This window comes from Notechis scutatus, chromosome 6 (assembly GCF_049901735.1).
Source record: "Notechis scutatus isolate UNSWTSFEM ecotype Mainland chromosome 6, rNotScu1.2, whole genome shotgun sequence".
Taxonomy (NCBI): Eukaryota; Metazoa; Chordata; class Lepidosauria; order Squamata; family Elapidae; genus Notechis; species Notechis scutatus.
Genome location: NC_142014.1, coordinates 11,360,589 through 11,379,248, shown reverse-complemented (window position 1 = coordinate 11,379,248; position 18,660 = coordinate 11,360,589). Strand labels below are relative to the sequence as shown.

The 18,660-nt window shown below is 34.8% G+C and overlaps 1 protein-coding gene across 13 annotated transcripts in view; it reads left to right on the top strand.

Moving 5' to 3' along the window:
- CADPS2 (calcium dependent secretion activator 2) overlaps nt 1-18,660 on the top strand; it is a 294,667-nt gene that overhangs the window by 227,212 nt on the left and 48,795 nt on the right. For 8 of the 13 annotated variants that reach the window (XM_026669061.2, XM_087969371.1, XM_087969370.1 and 5 more), the window contains 4 exons: nt 7,724-7,879; nt 10,371-10,518; nt 13,517-13,531; nt 16,666-16,740. In XM_026669061.2, the coding sequence (XP_026524846.2) occupies nt 7,724-7,879; nt 10,371-10,518; nt 13,517-13,531; nt 16,666-16,740 (394 nt within the window). The remainder of the gene's footprint in view (nt 1-7,723; nt 7,880-10,370; nt 10,519-13,516; nt 13,532-16,665; nt 16,741-18,660) is intronic. The other 5 variants (XM_087969373.1, XM_087969369.1, XM_087969372.1 and 2 more) reach the window with 1 other exon arrangement.

The window sequence follows — 18,660 nt, the reverse complement described above, 5'->3', positions numbered from 1 at the left end:
TGGATCTCTCTGTAATGAACTTCCATCCATTGCTTCTTGTCCTATCCTCAGTTGCTTTGGAAAATAAGTCAATCCCCTCTTTTCTATGTCTGCCTCAAGTACTGGAAGAAAGCTATCATGTTGTCCATAATCCATGTCTTCATTTGGCTAGACATACCAGGCATTCCCTTAACCACTCATAAAATGATTTACCCTCCAACCCCTTATTAACTTTGTTCCTTTCTCTGCACTCTTTCTAGAGCCTCAGCATCTTTTTTGTATCATGCAACTGGAACTGGACATGGTATCCCAAGTGTGGCCTTACTAGTGCAATATCAAGCTGTGTTATCACTTCTCATGATCTTGATGCTTTCCTTCTGTTGATGCAACCTAGGACTGCATTGGCTTTTTTTGGCAGTTGCAGCACACTGATGGCTCATATTTAAGTGGTGGTCCATTGGGACATTTGGATCCCTCTCATAGTTACTACTGTTGAGCCAAGTACCACCTATTCTATACCTATGCATTTGGCTTTTCTGCATGAGTGCCAGACCTTATTTTTCACACTACTGCGTAATTAAGATTAAGTCTTTTACAACAACAAAAAAAGTGTGAGTTCAGTCATGCAATTATGAAGAGCAGTATGGAAAAACTGGCTTCAAGCTTGTGATTAAAAACATAAGGAATAATATTTCTTCTGTATGAGAGGAAATCTTCAGGGTCACATATATTTCATTCATGGACATTTAAGTTATTAACTGACTGTTTTGCTGAGAAATCCTGGAGAATGAGTAAAGGTGAGATGAATGAAGAAAAAAATGATATCATTATCCTAAAGAACAAATCCAGGAAACAAACTTTTTTTGTTCAGTTGGATTATTTTCTTAATATATTGTGGGAATGCTGTAGAAGTAATGTATCTTACTTTTAGCATAATTTTGCTGAATTATGAATTTGTGTTAAGAAAGGGATTCTGTTTGAATGTTTTTTAAAAATTGAAATAGAAATAACAGTTTGATTGTGGAACTAGGTAGAAAGTAAATAATGGTTCATCATTAAATTGGAATGCGTTATTTAGTGGGGGTGGGGCACAAGGTTCAATCAAGGTAAAATAATTCTATTTTATTCTGCTTTTTTTTTTTAACAAATTTTATTCAGTTTTTCACATAAAAACAAAAATCTCTTTTTAGTGGACAACATATTTCCGGGTCATCACCTTTACATAGAAATATGACAGCAATTATACATTGATATATGCATACTTAATTCTATTATTACCTTTTCCATTCCAAATTTTCAGTAAGGAGAGAAACACATTAATTCTAGCCTCTTTCATTAATCTCAATCGAAACATCTTTTTGTTTCATTTCAATTATTTCAAATATAATCCTTTAATATTTATTTTAAAAATAAAGGTAAACAATATGTGTTTGCCTAATAATAATAATAATAATAATAATAATAATAATAATAATAATAATAATAGGTTGCCAATGTCTCTCCTTGCTTTTAATAGTTTATATTGACTTATTAATTTAGTTGGTTCTTTAGTCTGTCATATTCCCTTTCCATTATACATTCTTTATATAAATTCTAGATTAATACAAGTTTTAACACTAAAGAAAAAAACAAGTATAAGTTTGCCCGCTTTTACTGCTTTGAGTGTGACACCTCAGTGGTTAAAATATACCTTTATTCCCTCATCTTGATTCCCAATAAACCATTATTTTTAAGAAGTTACAATAATAATCATTACATCTTTTCATTTGGATTCCACAGCATATTCTCCCCCCCCCTTAATTTTTAATAAAAGTTATCAGTATTTATATTACCCTATTTTCTAAATATTTTTAATTGCAGAAATATTCTTATTACCCCTTGTCACCTTGCAGAATCCCCTTTTTTAATTCATCAACCATTATCTCTAAAAAAACAATTTCTTTTCGACATTTTACTATTTCTGTATTTCTTTATTTCATGCGCCTGTTTCTTACTGCTTCTCCTCCCCCCTTTTTCCCCATATCTTTTCTCATTCCAGTTTATATCCCTCTCTTTCTTAATATCTTCCTTTCCCCTTTTCTGCTGGGTCTTTCTGCCTTTCCCGACTTCACAGGTATTCCCCCTTTTGATTGCATTCTTAAGTCTCAACTTTTTAACCTTCCTTCTTTCCCCACTTCTTTGTAGCGTTCTTTGTGTTAATTGTCTATTTAAAATGTCTTCTCCTTGAGTCGACTCCTCCTCCTCTGAAGCTCTTTCTTCTTGTTCTACAGTCGCCATTTCCATTTTTTCTAACACAGAACAAAGTGATTCGCCCCTTTCCTGTAGTAATTCTCTCATATTTTTAAGTTCCATTTTTAATTCCCGAAGAGATATAATCATTACACACTCTTGTATTTTATGATCATTAAAGTCCACAAAAAAACACTTTTACTTTCCTTTTTTCTTCTTTCAATTTTCTAAAGTTCTCAATTATTCCAGCCCAGGGTCTATACCAAAAACATCAATCAATCCCACAGTCAGTCTTTCCTTGCTTTTTTCTTAATTCTAGTTCTGCTTTAACTTTCTAAGATTCTTACTTTGTTTCAATATTTCTTTAATATTATATCCACACAAGTTCATTCAGAAACAGGATGTTTGAGCTCAAGTTTTTGTCAAAAGGTGGAACTCTCCATTCTACAAAGTCTTCACCTTTTTCCCTTATTTTTTTTATTTAGGGTTTTTCGAACCTCAATATTCCAAAACAGTCCAGTCTCCAATTTGTAAACTTTATTATTATTATTATTTGACAATCTTAAGTCCAGCTTTATTTTATGCCTGTTTATTGCCAAAATATTTTAGTCCAATTTAGTTAAATCTTTAGTTCCGGCTTCTTCCATTCCCGGTTTGAAGCCCTGCTTAATTGTCAGAAATACTTTTTTTTTTCCCTCTCCCTTTGTAATTTCGCCGCTCACTTTTCTTTTCTTAAAAATTCCATGTTACCTTAATCCCAGGGTACTTTTTGTTTAGTTGTATCACCCAATTCTCCCGGTTCAGATGTTATCCACCTCTTTCTTCCCTCCTGCACAAATCTTAATCCAGCTGAGTCCTCCTCTTCGGGGTGGCCATTTTAAACCACCGCTGCAGTCATCTTCGGGGGGAAAAAGACCAAGCCCAGGAGGGGAGACGCAGCTCCCCTAAACCTGGCTTGCGGCTTCCCCTTACTCCGCCGCCCCTCCAAGGTAGCTTCAACCCCTAATCATAATGATCGGGGCTCTCCAACGAAAGAGCACGGACCATAGCGGCAGAGAGATGCGATCTACAGTCTGTCAGTGAGGAAGCTCCACCTTCTTCTTCTATTTTATTCTGCTTTTGATTCAAAACATATTTCAAATATTGTACCCAGTTTGGCATCAGTTTTTAAATATCACAAAAATGGCAATAGGTTCAGAGAAAGATGAAGATGATTAGGGGATTAAAACTGAAATAAACGGAATTTAATAAATGGAAACTGCTCAGCTTTGAAAAGACAAAGCGGACATAAGAGTAAGGATATGTAACTTCTTCAAAATAAATGTTTAACAGTGCGCCTTCTTGGCTGTGCGTGCTCATAAATACAGGTGATAAACAACTACAAAAATACGTGGCTGCTTTAATGATCCTAAGAGAGGTATTTGCTCATTCTCCAACACATGGTGAAATGTTGTTTTTCAGAAGGATAAAGTAATGTTAGGCAGAAGGTTAGACTCTTTTTAGATTTCTCCCAAATGAGAATGTCACACAAATATTCATAACGATTTGACAGGAAAACCAGAGAAATGGGTGGAGGGGTATTTCCTCTCTTGAATGGATGTTTTAATTTTGGATTTCTCCTAAACTGGGCTGCCTGAATGGCTCCTTGTGATTCTGCTGTATAATTACAAGCATTTAATATCTGGAAACTGTTAATCGTCTCAATAGAGAGTGATACCTATATTCAGTTTCTTTTATCATATACTTAAATCTTAATGAATCTATTAGTCCTTGGAATTACAAAGATTTTATTTTATTTATTTATTTTGTATTTTTGTGTTGTACTTATTGTTTGATTGCTTGTCTTATTTTTCTAAAAAAAATACATGAAATAATAATTAAAAAAAATAAAATTCAGATCAATAAACCAGGGATTTAGAAATATCATGGAATGACAAAGGTAGAGATTGCCTTTCCAATTTCTTCAGAATCATGTTTTAAAATATTGCTTGGGACACACCTTGAATAATGTATCCACGGTCTCTTAGATAAGCAAGATGTTGTACAATGTACATCTCTTAAGAAAGGAATTCTCAGTCCCTGTAGCTTGTGCCTTGTCAAGCATGGAGGAGCCCAGCCGAAATAAGATTGGATCCTCTTTTATGTAACATGCCTGTACACAGACCAGTACAGAGCCTTGTACACATTTTAAGCAATTAATTATAATACCACTCTTGTCGTGGCATTTCTGTTCACAGAAGTGCTTTTCTTCTGTGCATGGTTAGGAGCAGTAAATGTGTGTTCTTACCTGTCATTACAGTCTCAGGAACATAATTACTTTGTTTTCAGTTGTTTTTGCTGGCCACCTCTTTAATGGTACATTTGGGCCGTTGTGTATTAAGGTGGAGGAGGTATTAAGAGAGCAAAATGCTATGTGTAGTATTCAGTGTTCTTTTTGATTGGTCCCTTGAGAGTCTAGTGCAGAGGATATCTTGGCTAGACGTGAAAAGCATGCTGAATTAGAGTTGTCTGAGGGAAAACACACTTGGAAGCAGGAGGGAGTTGGAACAATGTGTTGTGAAAGAAAGCAAGGGTATATAATTAGCCAGAAGAGAAGTTCTCTTTCAAGGATACTCTTTCATTTCCATTCAGTGCTCACTTTTGCAGTTCTAAATAAGACCTCTATGCTAACTCCGAAGCTTATTGATAGTGTAATGTTGTTGGTTCGTTTTTGGACTCATTAACCCAAAGGAATGTGTCTTGCCTCACTTGACCATTTAAATTACATTACACTCATTAACCCAAAATGAACCAACAAATAAAATTATAGTTGTGAGCTATATTTAACATGATTTGGAGCACTGTGGTTCAGTGATAAATAACCTATCACTCTAATTCAGTTGCCAGAGTTCTGGAATTAGGCAGAACCAGAAGTCTCATATAGGCATGAAATTACACTCTTATAATCTGAGTTCTTAATTAATAAATAGCCAAACTTTGAAGTGGAAATATTGCTTCCAAAATGTATTAAAAGCTCTATTAAAAGATCAAAGCTGATCTAATTTGTATTTATTTCTCACAGTTAAATTAGTATATTGGTATGCATATATATGTTCATGAATTTAAATACATAACTTTATTTGTACATAAATTTATATTTGACTCTTACAATCTTATTCTGAGAAAAAGAAAAGAAATGAGTCCCAAGGATCATTAAAATGATTTTATTGGAGCTTAGCATATTTTGGAAATGAATTTATTTTCTCAAGGGCATCCTAAATCAAAACTATACAGAAGAAAAAAGTTCTATAGAAGTCAAACAAGTATATTTATAAAAAGACATTTTATATCTATTCATTTAGTTTAATCACTGCAGCAGAGTATTGCTATAATAATCATAAAGATTAGTATTTATAAGGAGTATGAACAGTTTTAAAATATAATGCATATATTTAATGCAAACACAAAAACATTTTTAAAATATACTTTTTTATTGGCATTAACTTCAAACTCACCGATTTCAGACACTGGATCGAAGCCTATTAGGAATATTGATATTTAATTCTATTATTTCAACATATCTGGAATATTCTGGGCAGAAATATTGAGTTTCTTCTATTTTTCATTTATTCTCCCATATAATTTAGTTATTTACCATAGGATAAAAAGAGTTTAATATGAAGTTATAACAATAAAACATATTCCCCTCCCTCTTATCGAAAACAAGCAAACAAACAAAAATAGACAACATTTTCAGTCCTGCTCCTTCTACTGATATCTTCATGTCACCATTACATGTCACCTGCCAAAAACAAAATAAATAAACTTTGTTACTGCCAACTATAAAAATATAAATTCCGATAATGGGTTGAACAACTACGGCATCCTATAAATCTCAGCATCAGGATAAATAATTGTAGGAATGTTTTTGCTGTACTAAGAGCTTTACTCAGATTAAAAATAATCCGCTGATCCTTTCCGGGTTGATGCTTCATCAGACAAAAAATGTATTATATAGATGCTGAAGGCTGACATAATTCCTATTTTTCATATACAAGTAACCAGACTGCAGTTCTGTATCTGTAATTCTGTCTTTTTGGTTGTTGTGTGCTGGGAGTGATGAGAAGTACCTGAAAATTAGGGAACATGAATGTTTCTGAATGTTCCTGAGTAAGTTTAATAAGAATTCCATATATCTTGTCCTTCTGTGGAAGCTGGAGATGTATAGACTGGACACAATTGCATTCTGCATTCATGTGGAAGCTGGAGATGTATAGACTGGACACAATTGCATTCTGCATTCAGAATGCATTCTTCCTTCTCCACTACATGTGACCTTCACAATCATTCATTAATTCACAAAATTCATTTGGGTTCAAGGACTGGGTGAACTTGAACCCAGGCCTATAATGACAGAATTATCAGTAAATTCTATAAAAATCTGAGGTATAAATAAACCTAATACTACAGTAATCATATATTGCTTTTTATATAGAAGAATCACAAAAGTCTAAGATTTGATTTCTCATGGTAGAACAATGTATGACCGTGACAGACATCAAGTCCAATCAGTGCACATTATGGAAATAGCTTGTAACAATATTATCAGGAGATAACACACACACACACACACACACACACACACACACACACACACACTGGAAACATCTTATTTAAAATAATTGGTTGCATCATTTGTAGCAACAAAATTATCATAAATGGCCTGGTATCATCCTCTTCCCTTAGTGTGTTGTAAATGATTATCAGCCAATTCCTAGTACCTAGCATACACAATAATTTTCTATCAGACACAACAGACAAGTATTTACGCATGTTATGATTGTAATCTTAGTGCTAGTGCTTTGCTTTTGTTTTTAATAGTTAATTTTACTCTTAAGGATGTATTTCTGTAGCTATGAAATAATTTCAGAATTTCAACTTTACCTCCGTAAAGTCCCCAAGAATTGGATTAAAAAATGATAATGAAGACCTGACTTCTTTCTTGACTCCATTTTAGTTTCACTCCAATTAGGACATTAATGGGATTAAAAGCAATGATGCTCAATGTCTTTCTTATATTTTGGGTGGAAATTAAATGATATTAAGCAATAATGGGGGTATAGTAATCATCACCACCAAGTTGTAAAAGTCAGCAGAGTAACTTGGATAAATAAATGCCAAGCTTTCATTTTTTTTATTGATCGCAAAGCCCTGTCTTAAGTCCAAATTGCTTCTTCCTGCTCAGCTCTATTCAGTTCACACCTGCAATGAAATAGCTTCAGTACATTAAATAACCCTACTGCTTGTGTCTGAGTTGTTCCTTTCCCTCCTAGCTGAAGTCAACAACTGTTAAAGCCACACCAGATAAATTTTTATAAGACAAAAGTACCCAGTAATTAGAGCAAAATAATAGTTGTCCAGAAGTGCTGGTCATGTATTTATGGCAAGTATCTGAAATGCTTACAAATATAGAAATTGGATTATTTTTTATCTAATGCTCTGATTCAAGTATAATAGTAATTTTTTTGTTTGATAGTAATGGGTCAGCAACATCAGAAGACCTTTTCTGGAAACTGGATGCCCTACAGATGTTCATCTTAGATCTCCATTGGCCAGAACCAGAGTTTGCTCATCACTTAGAACAGAGACTTAAACTTATGGCCAGTGATATGATAGAAGCTTGCATCAAAAGGTATGTGCTTGTAACTATGTATCTAAATTATATAATAACTGTAAAAAAATAAAATAAACCCAGATCCAGGCAGTAAATGACCTTTGGGAAGATATTTTAATTAAGCAAGTTGGCTATGCATGTTTCCTCATCAATTCTCGATAGGCCTGACCTGTATAAGAGCACAGGGCAAAGGAAAAATGGCTGCTCTGTTCACTTTGCTATGTTCACCGCACATGCAAAGGAGACAAATGAATTAAAAGCAAGAATGGACAGCAGCAGATCCAGAGCTTCAGTGGACCCTCAACTATGCCACAGGTTTCAGCTGGTACCCAGTGATGGGATTCAGCCAGTTTGCACCACTTCAGGAGAACCGGTTGTTAACTTTCTGAGCAATTTGGTGAACTGGTTATTGTAAAAAATCATTAGGGCGGAGAACTGGCTGTTAAATTATTTGACTCCCACCACTGCTGGTACCCATCAGTGAAGTTAATATCAGCCTTTTGAGATAGTTCAAATAAGAAGCACAACTATGGATACTAACTCTATCTTTATTGAAAGGTTACATTAATACAATCTTGCAAGTCTGAAAGTATTTCTTTCCTCCTTACCTTTTACTCGCTAGAAAACTAGGGAGGGTCCCTTCTGAAATGCTCCTCTCCCCTTCTATGAACTAAGATATTTTTACATGATAGTCGTCTATAGTTTGTAGCTCTTTCTCTTGTCTCCTAAGGTCATTCCCACATATTATTACACAGTGTCAAATCTTTTAGGGCTAACGTTCAGCAATGAATACTGATTGCCTTGGTTTATGTATTGGAGGGCAAGGGGACCAGAACTCACAGTCTCCCAATTTCCACTCTGATGCCACAGTCTTACACAAAAATAGTATCATATGCTAACATTCTGTTTCCACATATGTACTTCAGTTTCATGGATTACTTTGTATTGCTTAAATTGGTAAATCAATACATTAAAGCAACTTTTCCTGCACAAAACTTTCCTCTCTATCCCACAATGCCAAGTGACAACTCCGCATATTATGGAGTTTCTGCACAATATGTTCATGGTACAAGAAATGCTCCTGAAGTTGGCCTTCAAATCCTAGCACTTACACATAAGTAGGCTTCATATGACTAGCTCAAAGGCATATGGTGAGTTTTCTGACCAAGCGGTAGTATGAACCCAATTTGATCTTCTAATCACTATGATATACAACTGGGGAGCAAAAACATACAAATGTAGTTACAGCTCCAGCTCAAGCAATCAACTTATTGCTTTGTTCATCAGCGGAGGTGAAGAAAATGAAGATTCTTAGAAAAAGTATTCAATACTGCCTTCCATTTTCATGCTCTTGATGAACTTGTTGTTTTTCAGGTTATTAATACAAGCTAGAGCTAAACAAATGTGTGAATAAATTGGCAGAAGTAAAAACATTTTATGATAACATTGTATATATTTGACTGTTGAAGTCATGCCCAAGGATTCTACGTCGTGATTGCTCTAAATATTCTACTGAAAGCATGGTAGCAGTAAGAATCTGTTGAGATTACATGAGTCATCCAGGTCATGACTGTCCCAAATCATGGAGGCAACTGGACTTTCTTGTTTTTTTTCTTTTGAAGACGTTTCGCTTCTCATCCAAGAAGCTTCTTCACTCTGACAGGATAGTGGGAAATGGAAGGATTTATATTCCTTCCAGACAGCTGGTAATTTGCATCCTTTTAGAGTTGTTGAAGCACTTGGGGGTTTATCTGTGTCGTCAGGGTCACCTGAGTAGTGCTCCTGGTTCCTGTAGTCTGCAATTTTTCCTCTGGAAATCCATTCCTACTCCCACACCATTCAAAGTGTGTTGATTACAAATTGAGCATATGTACTGCATGGTACTGCATGATTGGTCAGACTAGCCATATTTCATCATGCTGCCATAAACACGAAGTGTTCTTGTATGGTTATAACAGATTCATCAAACAGAGGAAACTATATAATATGTCCACTGATCTTTAATTGTTTCAGGTGATAATCATTCTTCCATCATCTACTATTGGCTTCACCAAGCCAGTTATTTCTGAATTATACCTCTGTGGGAGTTATTTTTGTAAAGGAACAATTATTATGCTTTTTCCATCTATTCCCCTGCTCATTTAAAATGTGCCACGTGTTCTGAAACTCTTTAACATTTTTAATTGTCAGGAATCCTTGAATATATTATAATGGCAGTCTGTGATCAGCTTTTGTCAATTTGAAATTTGTGCAGAAAACGTTCAACATTCTGTGCTTTATCTGGACAATGCTTTGTCAAGCAGCTATTTTGTTAAATCAGTATCTAACCTTGAGAGGGCTATCAGATTTAGCACTTATAAATATGATAATCCCATTAGCTAATGTAACATGCATCTAAACATTTCATATTTGCCTTTCACATGTTTTAACTGAATTCCCCTTTTCACTTAATTTATTTAAAATATGACCAATCTTCCTATTTCTGTAAATCCAATTTTTCAATTAATAGAACAAGAACCGCTTTTGAACTCAAAGTGCAGAAGACAAACAAATCAACAGATTTGCGTATTCCTCCTTCTGTATGCACAATGTTCAACGTGCTAGTTGATGCCAAGAAGCAAACTGCTAAACTTTGTATTCTGAATGGTGGGCAGGAGGTAAGACAATTCCAGCAGTTGGGAGTAATTTTATGCCAAATGCCCCCCATATGTAAATATGCACATAGACTGTAAATTTCATTTTGTCCACATGATCATTCTTTCTTCACAAAATACGAACAATAATTTGAAAATGTGATGCTGCTTAAAACAATGAAGATTGATATTGTGTCATGATTTTCAGAAATGCGATGATAATTGGTAACCAATGACAAAAGGCCCAGATTCAAAAATATCATATTCCATTATTTCCTGAATGCCAATGGATTTAGAGTTGGATTTGGTGATGTTAATTTGTCTACTGGCAACTAGTTCATCCCCACAAAAGTTACCATATTTACCCCAGAGGAAGATGAATTATTTTCCCAAATAATTACCTGGGTCAGGTGGAACATACAGAATAGAAAAAGCTCTTGAAAACAAAAACACTGAGCATAAGATGTAGAGGCCTGTGGATACAGCTGCTGAAAGTAGCCAATACTCAGAATATTATTTGTTGAGTTTAGTCCTTTTTTCTAACATTGAAATGGGGATTTCTCTATCACTCTCTTCTTTCCTTCCCTATTTTTTCTTCTGCTTTTCCTATCCCAAATTTTGTTTTCCTTTCTCTTTCATGTGCAATTATTGTCCCTCTTTTCCCACCTTTGTTGTGTTTGTTTCTTTTTTGATGTTTTTGCTAGATGAATTTTGTGTCCGTTTCAGTATTTCAGATTAAGAGTGGTTTGTGTGAAAGAGAGAATGGTGTGGGTGGGTGTATATAATTAAATAATTTAATAAATGAGGAATTTTATATTAAATTAGTAGCTATTAGATAGATTGATGGAGAAGATGGATAGGTGATTTACTTACTTTGTTCCTTAGCCACCCGTCTTGTAAACTCGCAGAATTCTCTCTTTTTTTTACCTGAGAATATAATGGAATAGGAGTAGAGTAGAGTAGAGTAGAGTAGAGTAGAGTAGAGTAGAATAGAATAGAATAGAATAGAATAGAATAGAATAGAATAGAATAGAATAGAATAGAATAGAATAGAATAGATGGAAGGGACGTTGGAGGTCTTCTAGTCCAACCCCCTACTTAGGTAGGAAACCCTATACCACTTCAGACAAATGGTTGTCCAATCTCTTCTTAAAAACTTTCAGTGTTGGAGCATTCACAACTTCTGGAGGCAAGTTGTTCCACTGATTAATTATTCTGACTGTCTGGAAATTTCTCCTTAGTTCTAGGTTGCTTCTCTCCTTGATTAGTTTCCATCCATTGTTTCTTATCCTGCCTCAGGTGGTGTGTGTGCGTGTGTGTGCGCGCGCATGCACACAGAGGTAGGCTGCACATACTGTAACAACCGGTTCGCCTAATGCAGAACCGAAAATGTGAGCACGCACGCCCACGCCCCCTTCCCATGTGTACGCGCCATCCACCCTTGCACACGACTGCAAAAACACAGAGATTTCCTGCATGTGGCATCTGCAGTGAGTAGCGTGGATGAGGTGCAGAAAGCAGTTGGGCAGGGCGAGTGAGCCAGATATATAGGACGGGCTAGCGGGTGGGTGGGGCCCAGCTGGTGATCGGAACTAGTGGTAAAGGTGAGCCAGTCTGAACCGGCAGCAGCCCACCACTGCATGTGCGTGTGTGTATGCATGTGTGTATGTGCATTGCATATATGTATACCTTCAAACTAGACTGTATCATATACGTATATGTGTGTAAGCATATGCATAATGGTTATCTTTTGAGAACTGAACAAAATTTCATTTTAATGTATGCTGATTAGTATACATTTAAAATGACAATGAAGTTTTTATTCTATCCTTTTCTATTTTACTTACTTAGTTAGTATGAATAATAGAGTTGAAGGTTGCAGGTCTTCTAGGCCAACTCCCTATACCCTTTCAGACAAAGAATTGCTCAATCTCTTCTTAAAGACCTCCAGTGTTAAGAGCACCCACAGCTCTTAAGTTGTTCCACTGATTAATTGTTCTAACTGTCAGGAAATCTCTTCCTAGTTCTAGGACCATGACTCCTGATTGACTACTGACAAGAAGTGGGGAGTGTGAGCTTTTAGTGTTGATTTCAGATAGAATTGGTAAGATTATGTTGGCAAGCTGGGTGTTTCCACATGAGAGATTTTTCATGAATATTATTTTTTTCCTGAATATTCTTAATTTGTGGATGGTTGTCTTAAATTCAGGATCATCTTCTTTTTGAGTAAATTCAGTCCTATAAATATTTGAAGTTTGAAGTATTACATTTCTAAAAATTACAATCCTTCAATTTTTTTTTCATATGATGAATATGCATGTTCTTTAGTTTGCAATGTATTTGACAACTCTCCTGCATTATATTTGACTAAGATTTCCAAGCTTTAGGGGAGAGGAAAGGAAATCACTTTTTCAGTTTTTTTGCTATGTTAGACTACAAGTTTCCATCATCCCCACCACCAAAACCAACAGAAATTGCATTGCCTTTTCAATCTCTTTTTTTTTTTTTTAATTCCCATTGTTTCCAGTTACAGTCATCAATGGCAGTGTTTCGTATTGGTTGATCTAAGTTTTGGACATAAACAATCTGGGAAGAAAGACTATTTCTTCCTTTTTAAGAAAAATAATTAATTTAAAAATTAGGAGTAAATTACATATTGTTGGGTATACATATGAGTCATGAGCTACAACAAAATTATAGCTGCAAATAGAGGAATGTCTTTTCTTGTAAACCAGTCCCCACAAAATACCAAAGAGAGGCCATACAAAGGACAAATGCTTCTATAGAATAGGAGATGGAAATGCCAGAACTTGCTACAGTACCATATTCTTTTACTTTGCAGCAAATTCTGCTATTTATGTGCATTTATTTTTGTAGCCATCTTTGTTGTATTTTGTCTTTATTTAAACAAGCTTTTCATGAAGTCTGTTAAGATTGCTGTTTCCTATATTATTTTATAATTATTTTCACATTTTTTTTCCTCCATTTTCTTCTTTGGGGGGGCTTTCGGGGCATCAACCAGTTTACAAATCAATGGGTAAGTTCATTCCTTTAAATTTTGTTTGTTTTCTGAAGTGTTTCCGTGTTTACTTACTTTTAAGTAGAATTTCTGATTTCTGATTATATATCCTTTAACAAAATGAATTCAGGCCTAGGCTATTCAAGAGAACCAAGAGTAGTTCAAGAGAACCATTTTTCCAATTGTTGATTGAGTAAACAAGATTTTGGTGGAAAGTCACATATATTTTTATATGAATATTAAAGAACAGAAGCCTTATCACTGTATTAATTGGACTTCTCAAAACATATCATACATTGCATTCTAAAGGATTCTTCCTAATCCTAAATGGTTTATTTATAGTATCAAGGTTCAAGCTAATTTTTGTTTTTCAGCGAGAATGTCTGCAGTCCTTTTATTTCTTCACCCATTTGGTTGTTTCTAAAAGGTCTTCTAATGTGTTCTCTATGGAATGTAAAACGAGACACATTTTACAATTAAGCAAGTACCTATTTGGAGTTGAAGGAAAGAATTATCTTCCTTTTGGATAAATATGGTAAATGGGAAAATAAAAGCTATCAGCTCTCCTTTGCAACTTTCAAACAAAATAACCCTTTCAAAACAGTTCAGCTTTTCATTGGTGCTCTATCTTCCACTCTCAAACCCTCCACCTTCTCATTTTTATTAACCTTTCATTATTCAAACATTACAATTATCATTTGTGTCCCAGTGTCAGTGGGAGACTTTGCTTTTGCTTTGTCAGACCATCTATCTGACCATCGACATCTTTTATCAAATTCTTGTCATGTCTTAATTAATTCTTTGTTGTAATTTTTTAAAAGAATCCAAAAATATTCTAACATCAGATAATCAAATCAAAACTTTGTTATAGTTACAGACCAGCATACAGATATCAGATAATGCCATCTACTCTACTTAAATGTCACTACAGGCAAAGCAAGTTGTAGCTTTTCTTAGATTTAACAGGAATCAAACCCCAATCTCAAAGAAGGAACCTATTAAACCAGCAGTAGGACTTTGCAAGCAAAATGGTAGATCGAGAGGAGCAAAAATGCCTAATCAGGTTATTTGTACAGCAAAACTTGACAGCAAAGTCTACATTTATAATTACAGTATATATGGGCACTTTCTCAGAGCATGGTTTCTACTTCCCAATCCCTTTAAAACGGACAGCTCTTATTACTTCTAATGTCATGGAATGCTCAAATATGAGACAATCACAGTTTTCCTACCAGTAGGTGATAGGACTAATAGGAGCATGCCACTAATTAATTCAATCGGTGCCCATAAAATGGAGGTAAAATCGATTTATATATTATGCCCTCCACCCAATTTGACATTTTCAAAGCCTTTATGTGTGTGTGCAGGGAGCATTTATGAAAGGGTGAAATTGCACAGCTACCTAGCTATCATTCCTTCTGTATTAAAAAAAAAATCCCATTGAAACCTGTGAATATGATATCATACCATCAACTTTGCAATTAGATACTTTTCCTTGGCAACTGTTGAAACAACAAGGGATGAGTTTTGAACAGCAAGCATTGGTACTCATTGTGAGGACACCTTTCGACAACTACCTTTTCCACTGCACTAAATATCCAAATCCTTCAGTCTTTCATGTAATGGAAAAGCAACAAGAATTAGAAAGCCATCCAGTCTGGCAATATACATATAACTCCCTCATTGCGGAAGGGGAAAAGAAAATACACCATTTTCTACTATTATTACAATCTTGCACCATGATTATCCTAGTTGTAACTGTGGGTTACATTATAGCATATGGAATTTCTTGAGATCACATATCTTATGAAATGTTGGACTTAGCAGAGCTGTAGGGCCAATACATCTGAAGGTCAGGAGTCAGGGAAGGTTGATAGCTTCAGTACTAGAAGAACATCATGGCTTCAAAATCTAAGGGACTGGTTCGGACAAAACTCAACAGCACTTTTTCATGTGGCTGTTGATAAAAATAGGATCGCCCACATGATTGCCAACCTCCAATGATGGATATGGCACAAGAAAAAAGAAGATGTTAGCTTCAGTAGTTTGCCTAGGTAAACCAAGCACTGGGGATAGTGTTTAACACACTTTTCTTAAAAGTAGCTAGTACATATATTTAATACTTCAAAAAAAGGGAATAAATTGCCTTCAAAAACCCGAAATTTCAGAAGACTATGGACTCTTACAAAGTTGAGAGAATGTTTAGACTGATGCTGGCAGTTCTTTTATTCAAAGCATTATGCTGTTGCTGATTCATATAGCCTTGAACCATTAAGATAGGGTTAGTCTTTATTAGACACATTTTTTGTGAAGTGGGCTACTGGAGCATTCTTTGCTTTCAAACAAATGTTCTGATGGAAGAATTACTTTTTGGAATGAATATATGTTCAGAATAAAAGAAAGAGCCTTTGCTCCCACAAACTGCAGGATGGATGCTTGCTTTATTATGATCAAAAACAGAATGTGTGAAAATCTTTCAGATTTAAAATGTGTTCCTTAAAGAAAATATTTTCATTAGCGAGAAAAAAAAGCAGTAGCAGAAAAATGGAAAGCAGCAACGGATTTAGCTATTATATATTTTATGGTTGAGTAATTTATTGCCACCCTTCAGGTTTTCTGATTAATTTTTATTTTTTGTACCCGCGTTAGAGCAGATTGTATAGGAATTGTATAACCTGCAGCTCACTTCACTCTTAAAAGGGTTCTTTGAAGAGCAAACAATTGGCCACTCATTTTATTTCTGAAGAACGTAACATGGGAATGAGAGTTATCAGACAGAAAGTGGTTTATTTACTAAATCTTCTTCTCATCTTGCTTTTGCAGCTAAATCGGGGGTGAAGGAATACATAGCCACCTTAATTACATAGAAGACAAAACATATCCTTCACATTCCTTTCCCTGAATAAGACCTTGCTGCATTTAAATAATAGCCCTATTAGCTGCTTAACTCAAATGCATACATTTGAAAATTTTCTGGATATTGTATGAAAGAAAGTAATTTGTGGGTAGATCATTTTCAAGGCTTTGTTCTTTTAATAATTTTAAGTAATTCTGATCTGTCAGTTTTTGTACCTTTGTGCAAATGTGACTTATGACAAATAGCATTGTGCTCATTTAATATATTAATGCTATTTTGGTTTTCTGAACCACAGCAACAATACCATTCAAAAATTGACGACTTGATTGAAGAAACCATGAAGGAAGTAATTTCACTTCTTGTTTCAAAGGTAAATGTATCAATTTTTTTTTTCCAGAAAAATTGCACTTGGGAGAAAAAGATAAATATCCGTATTTGCTTTTTATTAAAAAATGTTTGATAATTTTCCATGTTCCTGTTTTTAAAATAAAATAAGGTTAGTGACTAATACTCCATGGGATCATCAAGATACTTATAGGTGTAAATTGGATCCCAATTTGAAGAAATCTTTTTATGCAATACCTATTAAGCAGATATTATTTTCTTATCCTTCATGCTACAGTGCCTTAATTAATTAACAGCATTTAATATGACTACATTTTTACTATCCCAAGATCAGATTTAATTAGATAAAATAAATTCTGATTTGCTGCATCTTGCATTGAAGGAAAGTATGTTTTCAGTTTTTTCAAAAAAATTGAAGTCTACTTTTACTTACACATTTGTACTTATATGAAAAAGTTCAAAAGACATTGGCTAATCAGAGTAGAGTAGAGTAGAGTAGAGTAGAGTGGGATAGAATAGAATAGAATAGAATAGAATAGAATAGAATAGAATAGATAATATGGAATGGAATGGAATGGAATAGAATAGAATAGAATAGAATAGAATAGAATAGAATAGAATAGAATAGAATAGAATAGAATAGAATAGAATAGACCTTGGAAGTCTTTTAATCCAACCCCCTGCTTAGGCAGGAAACCTTATACCATTTCAGACAAATGGTTATCCAACATCTTTTTAAAAACTTCCAGTGTTGGAGCATTCATAACTTTTGGAGGCAGGTTGTTCCACTGATTACTTGTTCTAATTTCTACTTGAAATTTCTTCTTAGTTCTAGGTTGCTTCTCTCCTTGATTAGTTTCCCTCCATTGCTTCTTGTCCTGCCCTCAGGTGCTCTGTGTGTGCGTGTGTGTGTGCGTATGCATGCGCACATGCGCACGTGCGTTTTTTGATGACATTTTTCATGTTAGGTGTCCATTTTAAGTCTTGAGATATTGTAGAATCTAGAAACTTGATAGTCTCTATTATTGATACTGTGTTGCTTAGTATTGTAAGAGGTGGTAGAATAGGAGAACTCCTCCTCAAATCTTCTATCCTTTCTGCAGTTTCGAGTGTGTTCAGTTCAAGATTGTTTTGACTGCCCCACAATCTTTCTTGTTTTAAATGTTGCGGTTCAGGTTTTTTTGCTTGTACATAGTGTACACCCTTGAACTAATTCTAAAGTTTGAGGATATACGAAATAATGTGCGTGCCAGTGGGCTGAGAGATAGGAGGCAAATGACAACACAAATACGATATCATAACAGAAAAGCTGCGATTGATATTGTTCTCATCACAGTTGTTATAGGCATTGCTGCAGGATGGAATTAATTAGATTCTTGGAATGAAAAATAATGAATTGCACTGGATATGAACGATTGTAAATGTTAGAGAAAAGAACTGTGCACTTACCTGTTTTATTTAGTGCAGTTTTGGAATCTGTCCATAGCCAAAAATGAAATGAAAGTGAAAGGGTTGAGGTAGCCAACTTCAAAGAGCAACTTTGGAGATGCTCTTGTGTGAAAGAGTGAACACCACAGCTAATTCCATGTACTTAAGCCTTATGAAAAAGGAGAAGAGGAAATTTATTCATGATTCAATACAACACAAAGTATTAGTTTATGGAGGGAAAACTCTTCAGCATAAACTGGGATCTTGCGTCAGTGAACACAAACCCTGGGCCAAGAAGCTAGTGGAACTCCTTGTTCAGGAGTTATTATATTCTTCCCTATGAATGCTGAGTTTTAATTTATGCTGATATTTTTATTAGTGTTAAACTTACTGTTTGCCCCTCTAAACAAAATAAAGGTGCAAAGCACAAGAATGGGGCCCACCGTTTTCTCTGTTCCATAGGAAGACTATGAGCAAGAGTTTTTCAATGCATTAAGATTTAAATTATTTTTGCATT